The 14076-nt window shown below is 41.8% G+C and overlaps 1 protein-coding gene across 1 annotated transcript; it reads left to right on the top strand.

The window, feature by feature from the left end:
* Positions 1 to 838: 838 nt before the first annotated feature.
* Positions 839 to 1786, top strand: ORYCUNV1R1548 (vomeronasal 1 receptor oryCunV1R1548). Its single transcript, NM_001167236.1, has one exon. It carries the CDS (start codon positions 839 to 841, stop codon positions 1784 to 1786), a length of 948 nt encoding a protein of 315 aa, NP_001160708.1.
* Positions 1787 to 14076: the final 12290 nt, after the last annotated feature.

Here is a 14076-nt window from a genome sequence, read left to right as displayed (position 1 = left end):
ACTGCAGTATTCCCAGGTGGAAAAGGGTGCATGGAAAATGATCAACATATCTTCAAAAGGAGAAACTTGAAGTTGAGACTGATACATGAATATTATCTGTGATGAATAATTGTTGCTGTGGATTCGTTCTGAAAGGAGGAGTGCAGTGGAGGCAAGAGGCATGGAGTCACCATACAGACACTGGGAGTCGGGTGAAAGCGGGCTAGAGGCGAGCAGCCTGCAGACTCATTTATTTCAGTTGGTACAGCAGCTTATATAGCCGAGGCAGCCATTCTGGACAAGGGGCAATTTATGCCCTAACCAATCACAGCCTGTTGCCAGGCAGGTTCTGTTGCCAGGTAGATTCTCAGGGAGGGTTTCCCAGGGGGACCCCACCAAGTCCGACACACTGTCTCAGGCACGTTGGGCTCCAGATGTTGCTGTGGATTTGTTCTGAGAGGAGGAGTGCAGTGGAGGCAAGAGGCATGGAGTCACCACACATACTCTGGGAGTCCGGTGAAAGCTGGCTAGAGGCGAGCAGCATACAGGCTCATTTATTTCAGTTGGTACAGCAGCTTATATAGCAAGGCACCCATTCTGGTCAAGGGGCGGTTTATGCCCTAACCAATCACAGCCTGTTGCCAGGCAGGCTCCATTGCCACGTGGTTTCCCAGGGGGTTTCTGAAGCCATTCTCAAGTCTCCGTTGCCAAGTGGTTTCCCAGGGGGGTTCTGAAGCCATTCCTGAGTAACTGATGCTCGTTTGCCAGTGGCTTTCTTGGCATGGCTTTCTCATTCCACCACAGATAATTTTTCTTACTTTTTCCTCAGACATTACTACATGCCTGTCTTGCACAAAAAATGAGTAGAACCAATATACTTTCCAGTTTTATTGCTGTAAGAGACACCTTTTTCTTGGAAGTCAGCATTGGTATCACAGCTAATGCCTTCCTACTTCTCTTCCACATCCTCTCCTTCTTTCTGACGCACAGGGCCACATCCACTAGCTTGACCATTGGACACCTGGCCCTCAAACACCTAGTGATGCTGATCACCATAGGGTTCATAGCCACAGACATTTTTGAGTCTCGGGAGTTATGGGACGACATCACATGTAAAGCGGTCATCTACTCGTACCAGGTGATGCGAAGCCTCTCCCTGTGTAACACCTGCCTGCTGAGCATCCTCCAGGCCATCACCCTCAGCCCCAGGAGCTCCTGTTTGGCAAAGTTCAAGCACACATCCTCACATTACAACATCAGCGGTTTTGTCTTCCTATGGGTCTTCAATCTGTCCATCAGTGCACATTTCTTACTCTCTACTGTTGCCTCCACAAATTGTACATCCCACAGTCTCATAGTTGTCACTAAATCCTGCTCTCTTTTGCCCCAGAGCTACTTACCGAGGCACACAATTTCCATGTTATGGATCTTCAGGGATGTCTTCCTTATAGGGCTCATGGCCATCTCAAGTGGGTACATGGTGATTCTCCTGTGCAGACACAATAGGCGGTCCCAGCACCTTCACAAAACCAGCCTTTCTCCAAGAGCCTCCCCAGAGCACAGGGCCACCAAGACCATTTTGCTGCTCATGAGCGTCTTTGTGTTCCTGTACTTGATGGACTGCACTGTGTTCTCATTCTCAGGGCTGTGGTGGAAAAATGACCCAGTTCACGTCTGTGTCCAGATGTTAGTAGGCAATGGCTATGCCACCATTGGTCCTTTGGTGCTCATCAGTAGTGAAAGACGAATGATCCAGTTTTTCAAATACATGTGGGGGAAGGAAAGTAAGTGTTCAATTGTTCACTGATAAATTTCACTTCTTTCATTGAGCAAATATGTTGATGTTCAAATGACTATTGATTGCCTATAGAATATGCTTTCTGGTTTCATTTAAATGTATGGAGTTAAGTGAGACCCAAGATGGTACATTAGAGTAAAGCCACACTGACTTCAGCCACAGAAAGACATTGGCGCAATAAAGGATGGGTCACTATCAGGGGATTGAGAGACACGTTCAGTGGAGAAGGCACTGAAGAGAAAACAACTGTAGGGAAAGCACCATCTTCACGTGGCTGGGTGAGAGGAGCTGCCGCAGCCCCTGATTCTGGCTATGTTTGAATGAGGGAGAATTCCGCAGTCCCCATTGCCTTCAAGTGCATTCTTGGGAGCTGGCAGGGGTTTGCCATCTACTTTGCTCTTTGAAAGGGAGGCCTCGTAGCCTCCCACCCTTTTCCCACCAACGCACCAGACACAATGGACTGATGTGGATGTGTATCTGCCCTTTGTCCTGACTGAGGAACAATGGGTAGTTATGGTGATGCCAGGGCCAGGATGGGGGAGCTCGCAGTGTGGAGAGTGCGCCCCTGCACTCTCATGATGACGTGAGTTCTAGGCTTATGTTATGTAGCTGAGAGAGAAATGAGTTGTAGCTGATTTCCTGCTCACCTCACCAGTCTGTGGAAAAATATGGGCTCCTTGCATGCTATAGACAGAACTTGCCGAAGAGCTGAGGGACAGAAAATGGAGTAAGCCTGTGCTCTGTGTTTTTTGTGTGCCTGGGTGGGTTGGTTGTGCTGGCACCATGAGGTTACTCTGGACTGTGAATCAGCCAATTCACCCAGCACAGTGAAGGGCTGCAACTGGGCACACATGAATCTATTCCACAATCACCTCCCACCTCTCACTGTAGCCACAGGTGCTCCAGCACACCCAACGTTTGTGTCACACCAGATCCTAGCCCACCCACAGAAGGTGGCTAGAAATCCTTGCCTCTACCTAGCACACACACCCTGGAACTCAAGTAAAAGCCCGAGGCACTCCACAAACCCTTATGTTACATTTCCAGGGAGGAAAAGCTCGGTGAGGCAGAAGAAAGAATTTCCAAAACATAGACAAAGCTATTGAACTCTTTCATCAGAAAAAAGCAAGGGAAAAACCGAGGACAATGTTCCATCCCCGCGGGATACCATCAAATGACAAAACATATGTTTCTGGGGCCCATGCTATGGTTCAGTGGGCAAAGCCTCCACTTGTGGTGCCGGCATCCCATGTGGGTGCTGGTTCTGGTCCCAGCTGCTCCTCTTCTGAACCAGCTCCCTGCAGGAGAGCAGTGGAGGATGTTCTGAATACTTGGGCCACTGTACCCACAGGAAAGATCCAGAGGAAGCTCCTAGCTTCTGATCAGTTCAGGTCTGACCACTGTGGCCATTTGGGGAGTGGGCCAGTGGATGGAAGACCTCTCTGTCTCTCCTTCCCTCTGTAACTCTTCCTCTCAAATAAATAAAATCTTTTGAAAAAGTGCAAATCTGAGACATTCCTGAAGGAGTAGAAAAGCAAAATGAATTGCAATATTTCTTTAGTGAAATAACAGCAGAAAATTTCCTGAATTTGAACAAATATAAGGATATCCAAGTACAGGAAGAAAATTTCAACCCACAGTAGAAATGTTCAGCGAAGATCTTCATCACAACACAATATATTCAAACATTCCAAAGTAAAACACAAAGATCCTAAAGTGTGCAAGAAATAAATACCATATACCTTTAAAGATCTCCAATTAGATGGCAGGTTTCTCATAAGAAACCCAACAGGACTGGAGAGAATGGAGCAATATAGTCCCAGACCCTACAGAAAAAAACTGTAAGCTCAGAATACTGTATCCAGTGAAGAAAAAAATTCAAAGAATTTGTTACAACATGACCAGCCTCACAAATGACATTGAAGGATCTGTGACACACAGCAACAGAAAAATAACCAACATCATGAAAGAATATGAAGTTAGAAAGCCTTGTCATAACAGTACAAAGCATATCAAAAGCAGCAGCATTGTTACTGGAAAAACCAAGACTGATTCACTACATATCATTAATAACCTTGAACATAAATGGACTAGACATTCCAATTAAAAGACAGAAACTGGCTAAATGGATATAAAAGCAAGATCCATGTATATGCTGTCAGCATGAAACACGCTACACCATCAAAGATAGCACACAGATTCAAAGTCAAAGGATGGCAAAAGATATTCTATCAACATAAAAATCAACTACCAGGAACATCTATCTTAATATCAGGCAAAATGGACTGTAAGACAAAATAAGGCCGGCACTGCGGCTCACTAGGCTAATCCTCCACCTTGCGGCACTGGCACACCGGGTTCTAGTCCCGGTCAGGGCGCCGGATTCTGTCCCAGTTGCCCCTCTTCCAGGCCAGCTCTCTGCTGTGGCCAGGCAGTGCAGTGGAGGATGGCCCAAGTGCTTGGGCCCTGCACCCCATGGGAGACCAGGATAAGTACCTGGCTCCTGCCATCCGATCAGCGTGGTGCGCCGGTCGCAGCACGCTGGCCGCGGTGGCCATTGGAGGGTGAACCAACGGCAAAGAAAGACCTTTCTCTCTGTCTCTCTCTCTCACTGTCCATTCTGCCTATCAAAAAAAAAAAAAAGACAAAATAAGAGGCTGGCACCGTGGCTCACCAGGCTAATCCTCCACCTTGCAGCCCCAGCACATCGGGTTCTAGTCCCAGTAGGGGCGCCGGATTCTGTCCTGGTTGCTCCTCTTCCAGGCCAGCTCTCTGCTGTGGCCCGGGAGTGCAGTGGAGGATGGCCCAAGTCCTTGGGTCCTGCACCCGCATGGGAGACCAGGAGAAGCACCTGGCTCCTGGCTTTGGATCAGTGTGGTGTGCCAGCCGTGGTGTGCCGGCCACAGCAGCCACTCTGGTATGAACCAACGGAAAAGGAAGACCTTTCTCTCTCTCTCTCTCTCTCTCTCTCTCTCTCTCACTGTCCACTCTGCCTGTCAAAAATAAAAAAAATTTAAAAAAAGACAAAATAAGAGACAAAGAAGGTTATTATTTAACAACTCAGTGTGAATATGTGACTACAGTAAATGTATATGCATCCAATTCTAGAGACATCAGCTATTTGTTTTTTTAAAGAATTATTTATTTGAAAGAATTATGGGGGCAGGGGAAAAGACAGGGACAATTTCCAACCACTGGTTCACTCCCCAAATGGTCATGACAGAGCCGTGCTGATCCAACACCAGGAGCTTCTTCTGGATCTCCTTCACAGGTGAAGGGACCCAAGTACTTAAGCCATCTTCTACTGCTTTCCCAGGCATATTAACAGGGATCTGGATTCAAAGGGTAGCAACCAGGAATTGAACCAGCACCCATATATGATACCAGCACCACAGGCAGCAGCTTTACCTACTTTGCCATAGAGCCACTCCCTACCTCTGCAGCTATTTAAAACACACACTACTGGTTCTAAAGAGAGACATATGACCCCAAACAATAATAATGAGACGTCAATACCCTACTTTCATAAATGGATAGATCAACGAGACAAAAATATCAACAAAGGAACAACAAAAACATCAACAAAGGAACAACAGAGCTAATATACACTACTGAGTACATGGATCTAATTCATATGTACAGAACATTTCTCCCCACAGCCATAGAATTCACATTCTTTTTATCAGCTCATGAAACATTCTCTAGGAAAGACCATGTAATAGGCCACAAAATAATTCTCAACAACTTTTTAGAAACCCTATGATTCTCAATAGATGCAGATAAAGCATTTGGTAAAATACAACATTGTTTCATAATAGATGTCTTCAGCAAGCTGGGTTTAGAATGAACATTCCTCAACACAATGAAGGCAATTTTTGCCAAATCCACATCCAGCATCACATTGAATGGGGAAAAGCTGGATCCATCGCCTTACTAAGATCCAGAACCAAAAAAGGAGGCCTACACATTGACCTCTACTATTCAATATAGTTCTCGAAGTTTTAGAAAGAGTCATTTGGAAAGATAAAGAAATCAAAGGGATACAAATTAACAGGGAGGAAGGCAAATCATCCGTGTTTGAAGATGACTTGGTTCTACATCATGGAATGAAAAGACTCCACTAAGAGATTACTGGAGCTCATAAGACAGTTTGCCAAATGTACTATATAAACCCACACATACAATTCAACAGCCTTTGAATACACCAAGAATACCAGGGATGAGTAAGAACTCATAAAGTCAAAACAATGCACAAGCTACACAAATTTAAGTAGTCAAATACATTTTACCAAGGAAGTCAAAGACCTATTAAGTGAAAATTATAAAACATTAAGGGAAGAATTAGAAGATAAAAATGTAAAATACCTCCATGTTAATGGACTAGCAGAACTTACGTTATCAAAATATCCATAGTAATCAAAGTAATTTACAGATTCAAAGTGATTCTGATCGAAATTTCACAGAAAGTCTTCTCAGACCTAGGAAAAATGATCCTAAATTCATATATAAACATATGAGATCCAGAACAGCTAAAGCAATTCTAAAAACCAAAACCAAAACCAGAGGCATCCCAGTAACAGATGTCAAGACATACTACATGGCAGTTATAATCCACAGAGCCTGGCACTGGCACAAAAATAGACATGTAGACTGATGGAACACAATAAAAATTAACCCATCTATCTACAAACAACTAATCTTTGACAAATGAGTTAAAATTAATCCATGGAAAAAGGATGGTCTCTTCAACACTTGGTGCTGAAGAGACGTATGAAACAAGACCCTTACCTTACACATTATACAAAAACTAATTCACAGTGGATCAAACATCTAAATACATGATTGATACTGCCAACATACTACAGGAAATCCATGAGGAACCTCAGTAATACATTGCCACAGGCCAAGACTTCTTGGATAAGACCCTGGAAGCAGGCACTAAAAGCCAAAACAGACAAATGGGATTACACCAAGCTGAGAAGCTTCTGCCACGCAAAGGTAGCACTTGACACAGGGAAGTGGCAACTAAAAGAGTGGGAGAAAATACCTGCAAACTAAGGATCTAATAAAGGATTAATATACAAGATGTATAAGGAACTCATGAAACTATATTACACAACAAAACAAACAATACAGTTAACAAATGGGCACAGGACATGAACAGGCATTATTCAAAGAATGAAGCACAAATGTCCAACCAACACATTAATAAAAGTGCCCAGGATCACTATCAGGGAAATGCAAGCAAAAACCACAGCAGAATTTCACCTCACCCCAGTTAGAACGCCTACCATCTAAAACTTAAAAAATAATCAATGAGGACAGGAGGCTGGAGAAAAAGGTACCCTAATCTGTTGTTGGTGGGAATAGAAACTAGTGCAACCATTCTGGATGACAGTTGAGAACCCTTACAAATCAGAAAAAATATCTATGATCCATCCATCACACTGCTGGAATTCACCCACAGAGGATAAAATCAGCATACCAAAGAGTAATTTCTACCACATTTTTATAACAGCTCAATTAACAAAAGCTAGGATATGTTATCAACCAAGATAAATACCAATTCATGACTGGATAAAGAAAACACAAGTTTTATATATATATATATATATATATATATATATATATACACACACACACATATATATATACACACACACACACACTCTCACACACACACACACAATGGAATACTACTCAGCCATAAAAATGAATGGCATTTTGTCTTTCACAACAAAATGGATCCAACTGGGGACCGTGATGCATAGTGAAATGAGCTGGTCCAAAAAAGACAAATGTTTTCTGATATTTGGTAGCCAATATAGAATACAAGAGAGTATAACAAAGAAACTGGCATCTTGTGATCTGATTATTGTCAACTGTATAAATTCTTGTCAAATAGTGGTCTTTCCACTTTTTACTTGTGGAACATTATTGTTTGAGGTGCTTTAAGCCTATGATTATAAAGTGAATTTATAAGTATCTTATTGCACGAGTTATGGGAAACGACAGATGACTGAGGAGAGGGGGAGGGAGGGGAAAATACAATTATCTTCTTAGAATTTTATCTATGGAATACATCAAGTTTATTCTCTTTCTGTTTATTTTTAAAAGATTTACTTATTTATTTGGAAGGCAAAGTTATAAAGAGAGAGAAGGAGAGACAGAGAAAGAGAGGAATCCAATCCCCTGATTGACTCTACAAATGGCCACAATGAAGAGGTGGTTTAAAAAAAAAAAACAAAATTATAAACCATTTGTGCAACTAACCACAAAAGGAAGATCCAAACTCATAAAATCAGAGCTGAAAAGGAGATGTTGCAACTGATACTACACAAATAAAAAATATCAGAAAATATTACAACCAGGCATGTGGCTACAAATTAGAAAATCAAGAACAAATGGATAGATTTATTCTGGTTTGCACATGACATGATCCTAAATATAGGGGAACCAAAAAATTCCACTAAGAAACTATTAGAGCTCCTAAGAGAGTTTAGCAAACTTTTAGGTTATAAAATCAACATGCAAAAATCATTAGCATTTGTATACACAAAAATGTCATGACTGAGAAATGAACTGCAGGCTCAGTAGCTAAAAAATTTAAATTACTTGGGATGCATTTAACCAAACATATGACAGATGTCTAAAATGAAAATTATAAAATATTGAAGAAAGAATTAGAAGACATAAAAATGGAAAAATCTTCCATGCTTGTGAGTTGGAAGACTATCTTCAAAATGTCCATATAACCCAAAGCACTTTACAGATTCAGTGAAATCCCAATCAAAATACTGAGAACATTCCCAGATCTGGAAAAAAACAATTTTAAAAGCCATATGGAAACAAAAGAAACCCTAAAAAGCTAAAGCATTCTTAAAACACAAAAACAAAACCAAGGCATAACAATTTCTGATTTCAAGAGATACTACAAGGCTGTCAGAATCAAAATAGGCTGGGACTGACACAAAAACAGATACACATACAAATGGAACAGCATATAAACCCGAGAAATTACTCCATGTACCTACAGCCAATTAACCTTTGACAAATGAGCTGAAGTCATTCTCTGGACAAAGAGGAGTCTCTTTAACGAATGGTGTTGGAAAACTGGACCTCTATATGCAGAAATAGAAAACAACACCCTTCCCTTACATCCTATGTAAAAATCAACTCACAGTGCATCAAGGGACCTACACCCAAGACCTGAAACCATCAAAGTAATAGGTGAAAATGATGCAATATAGAGGCCCAGGCAAAGACTTTTTAGATAAGACCAGAGAAGCACAGGCAACAGAAACAAAAATAGACAAATGGAATTACTTCAAGTTAAGAAGCTTCTGTATAGCCAAGGAAACACTCAACAAAGTGAAGAGGCAACCAACAGAATAGAACATATTTTCAAACTGTGCATCTTATAAAGGATCAATATGCAGGATATAGAAAGAGCTCAACAAACTCAACAACGACAACTAAGGAAACAATCCAGTTAAGACATGGACAAAGGACATGAACAATTTTCCAAGGATGAAATCCAACTGGCCAACACACATGAAAAACTGCCAAGGATCACTAGCCATCACAGAAATGCAAATCAAAATCCCAACGGTAGAAATCAAAAGCAATAATGCTCATGAGGACATGGGGTGGGGGGAATATACCCTAATTAACCATATGTGGGAATGTAAACTAGTACAAACAGTATGAAAGACAGTACTGAACTTTCTGAGACTTGAATATCTATCTAACACATGATCCAGCTATCGTACTCCTGGGAATTTACCGAAAGGACATTCAATCAGCATGCAAATGTTTCCTGCAGCTCAATTCCCAATAGCTAAGACACACAATCAACTTATGTGTCCATACACTGGTGACTGGGTAAGGAACATTTGTTACATATACACGATTGAATACTTCTCAGCCTTAAAAGTGAAATCTTGTCTTTTACAAGAAAATTAATGCAACTGGATGCTTTTATGCTTAGTGAAATATCAAATCCGAAAAGACTAATGTGACCAGTATTCTCTGATATGTGGTAGCTAACATATGGAGTGCCCTTGAAAAACATTACATATATGAGTGAAACTGACATCTTGGATCTAATTACTATTTATAGCCCTTGCCTATATTCCTGCTTAGCACAAGTCTTTCTGTTTTTCACTTTTGCTATACTCTTCATTTAGTGGAGCAGTAAGCCCACGATTGTAAAGTAAACTGAAAATGTTAATGCAAAACTTCAAAAAAAATTGGAAGGAGAGGAAAAGAACTATCATTATATTATTAGACTTGCATCTAAGAACTGCAATGAAATCTGTTCTCTTTATATAATAATAAATATATTTTTCAAAAAACAACTTTATCGGGGCCAGTGCTGTGGTGCAGTGGGTTAAAGCCCTGGCCTGAAGCACCTGCATCCCATATGGGCACTGGTTCTAACCCTGGCTTCTCCTCTTCTGATCCAGCTCTCTGCTATGGCCTGTGAAAGCAGTAGAAGATGGGTTCAAACAAATGTGTAGGTAGATATTCAGAGCAGCTTTGTAAGGGGTGTTCAAAACATTCACAGAAAAGCACGTGACAAAAGCAATGCATGGATTTCAGCAAAAACAAACTTTGAATTCCATTTTTCAAAAACTTTTCAAGTGTGTGTATATGTGTGCACACGCATGCAGATAACATGACATTATCTATGGAAAACCTATGCACACCACCAAAAGCAGTTAAAACTCAGAAATACAGCAAGTTGCAGGATATTATGCAATTGTACAAAAATCAATATCATTGTTACACATGAATGACAAGTTATCTGAAAAAGTAAACAATACCATTTCCACACACTACAAAAAATAAAATAGCATAAATCTTAGGTATAAAAGGCCTTACAATGAAAGCTATATTACATTGGCAAATGAATGTGAAAAGGATACAAAGAATTGATGGATTTAAGCAATATATATCAGAAAAATCCATACTGTACAAACTGATTTATTGATTCAACCCACTCCCTAAGGTAACACTGATGTTTTTCACAGAACTAGAAAAAGAAAATTACTAAATGTGTAAGTAGGAATGAAAGGCCCCAACAGTCAGGCATTCCTGAATGCAAAGGACACAGCAGAAGGCATCACATTACCTGATCATAAGAGGTACTGTAAAGCTGCAGTAATCAAAGCAGACAGGTAGACCAGTGGAAGAGAAGACAGACCATGGAAATGAAAATACACATATACAGCCAACTGATCTCCTCCTTCCCCTAGCACCACCCCCTCTCCGTATCCCCCCTCTCTGTAACTCTGCCTTTGAAATGAAAATAAAAAAGAAATCAGTTGGGACATCTGCAACCCATGTCAGAAAAACAGGGCTTGCGTTCTCATTCTGTTTCCAATTCTAGCTTCCTGCTGAGAAGCAGGTGACAGCTCATGCAAGTAGATCCCTGTGACCCACAAAGGAGACAAGGACTGAGTTCCAGGTCCCGGCTTCTGCCTCACCCAGCCTAAACTATTACAAGCATTTGAGGAGTGATCCAGTAGACGGCAGATCTTTCTCTGCCTTTCAAATTAAGAAAATACACAATTTTAAGAAAACTTCGTCCAGATTGCCCAAAGGCTATGGGTGACTGGAGCAGGTGCACTGTGGTGCTCATCTGTGAGCACATTTTCAGCCCACAGATGTCCTGGTGCTCACTCCTCTGTCTGCTCCATCAAAGTCTTGCAATGAGGAATTTGCTATCAGCCATGTATGTCATAGTAAGCTATAAAGCCATTCAACCTTTAAAAAAGCAGAGTGACAGAGAAAAAACTGTCCAAACTCAAAAATAAGCCAATGTAGGCTTCTAATAATTACTGTTGGCAGGTGGTTGTTGGAGTAAAAGCCCACTCAGCCAGCTGCTGAGTCAACTGGATGTGCAGAGGGAGAACAGGACTTCATGCCTGGCATAGGGGTCACCACGCCTATGGGTTCCATGGCCACTGAGTCTGTCAGGTCAGCAGCCATGGACCTAATGAGCCATATCCCTGATCAGAAAAGGCCAGGGCAGAATGGGGTGGTGGATCTCACCCATCACAGCCCGAGTGATCCCAGGCTATGGATGGACACATGTTGTATTAAACCCACAGTCTCACTGCTCTGCTTGGTGGACAAGCTGGGTGAGCAACACTGTTTCCTGGGCATTTTGCTTTTAATGCACTGAACTGTTGAACAGACACTTTTCTAAGTGTTCCCTTCCTAACAAATTTAAATACGTGAACACAGGGTTGCTTCAGATAAAACTGTATGACATCTCTATTTTGGGAGCACAATCACATCTAAAGCCTGGGGCTCCTTCAATGCCAGGGAATCCTGGCTCCCCCACTCTGCTCCATCATCACTCTGTCCTCATTTTCCTTGCCCTGGAGGGCTCAGGGCATGGACTTCTCAGCACATCAGCCACACGGTGCACGGAGGGCAGGAGTGTGAGCTTCGTCTCCTGCAGGGTCTGGGCCATCACCAGACAGGGGCTGCATACTTGCATCACATACAGGGACACAGCAGGGGTCACTAGGTCACCAAAAAACAAAACTGTCTCCAAAGGAATTTGTTTTCACCCACTGCCATCGTAGATCTTTTTCTATCTTAGTTGATCTGAGACAGAGCTTGAAAACTGAAACTAAGAGCTTGGATATCATAGAATATGTGTCTAATGCCACACAGAAACCAGGTGCTGTGTGTATGAATGGATGCCTTGACCAGGCCACCCCCAGACTGAATGGAGGGGACCCTCAGCATCAGGGAAGTCATGGAGGAAACCAGGGGTCTCTCAGCCAGGGGAAGGGGCACTGTGCTGTTGAATGGTTTGGACTAAGGGGCTCTCAGGATAAAACTGGGAGAAATTGGTGTTGTCTACAGGGCTGGGCCCCTTCTGACCCTCACTCAAGTGTCAGGAAACTCAGAAAAAAGTTTTGAGCTCACCTCTCCCCAGATTGCTATTATCCAGGGGTTAATAGAGGAAAATGGAGAGACAGATGACAGGTTCCACTGGGTATTCTGTGTTCTGTGCTCCCAGTGGGATCCATCACCTTTCCCCAGAAACCACAATGAAGATCCACAGAGAGATGAGATCAGAGAGTCTTTTCCTTAAAACCCTGTAGGGTGCTCTCAGGTGCATGGAATCCCCCAGCTGTCATCCTGGGTAAGTGGCTCATTATTCCATGGATGGGCAATCAGGGTGCGGTGGTTCCTAGGCAGGGTATGAATGGGTGCAAATGTGGCTACAATGAGGTTTGCAGCAGCCTCAGAGGAGACGTGGGCTCCAACAGTCCTCCACAGCTCAGCAGTGTTCTCTCTGATCCAGTGAGAACATTTACTTCTCGGGATATTTGCTCTTTTAATTTGGAAACCCATAAAATTAGCACATTTTTCCATATGAAACAGTCAACTGATCAATTTCAGTTTCACATTCATTTCTTTCCGTGACATGACATCCACTAGCTTGGTTTATCTCTTGACGAAGTGCACATTTTCCAACCATTTTCTTACTACGACAGTTCTTGTTTCTAACCACACCTCACGCGGGACAAGTGGAATTCTCAGTTTCCATTCAGTTATCAGCTTTATTCTTTCATCTGCAGGACACTGAGCTGTCATTTTACACCACTTTAAAGTTTGTCCTGAAAAGTACCTTAAGCCTTTTTTAGCAAATGGGAATGTTTGATAAAAGTTATCCCTCTGCTTCCTCCCAGTGTGTTCTCACAGAGGGCTTTCTTGTCCTGGCTGCAATTTCACACAGTTCAGATTGATGAAGTCAGCTCTCGGGATGTGCAGCAAGTCCAAACCAGAGGATGGGGAAATGAGGCTCCACTACACTGAATGACAATGGAGTGATGAAGATAGGACACTTAATTCTCCCTTTCTCTGAATTTTAGAATAACAGTATGTCAGAAATAAGTGTCCTAATAACTACTCTATCCATGAAAAAGTCCTCGTGTATCACTGATGATAAATACTGAAGAAATCATCCAAAAGCTGTACTTTGGAAATTTATATTTATTAAATAAAAGTTAATATAAAATTAAAAAGTAGAAACTAAACTTTTAACATTTAATAAAATACTGAGGAAATTTTGTTAGGAAGAAATTCTAAAAGAAATAGTTTCATATTCCTTGATGTCCATGCTTGAATTAAGTTTTCCCCCAATTTGATATACTGATGATACAAGAAATGTTGTGCCTGCTATATACATATCATGATTTACTAGAACAGAAAAATGCTAAGTAATCATTCTTTTTGGTTAGGAGGATAATTTGGGAGAACTTTGCCTC

The sequence above is a fragment of the Oryctolagus cuniculus genome, chromosome 10 (genome assembly GCF_964237555.1).
Source record: "Oryctolagus cuniculus chromosome 10, mOryCun1.1, whole genome shotgun sequence".
Classification (NCBI taxonomy): Eukaryota; Metazoa; Chordata; class Mammalia; order Lagomorpha; family Leporidae; genus Oryctolagus; species Oryctolagus cuniculus.
This window is presented reverse-complemented; position numbering and strand designations above follow the sequence as displayed.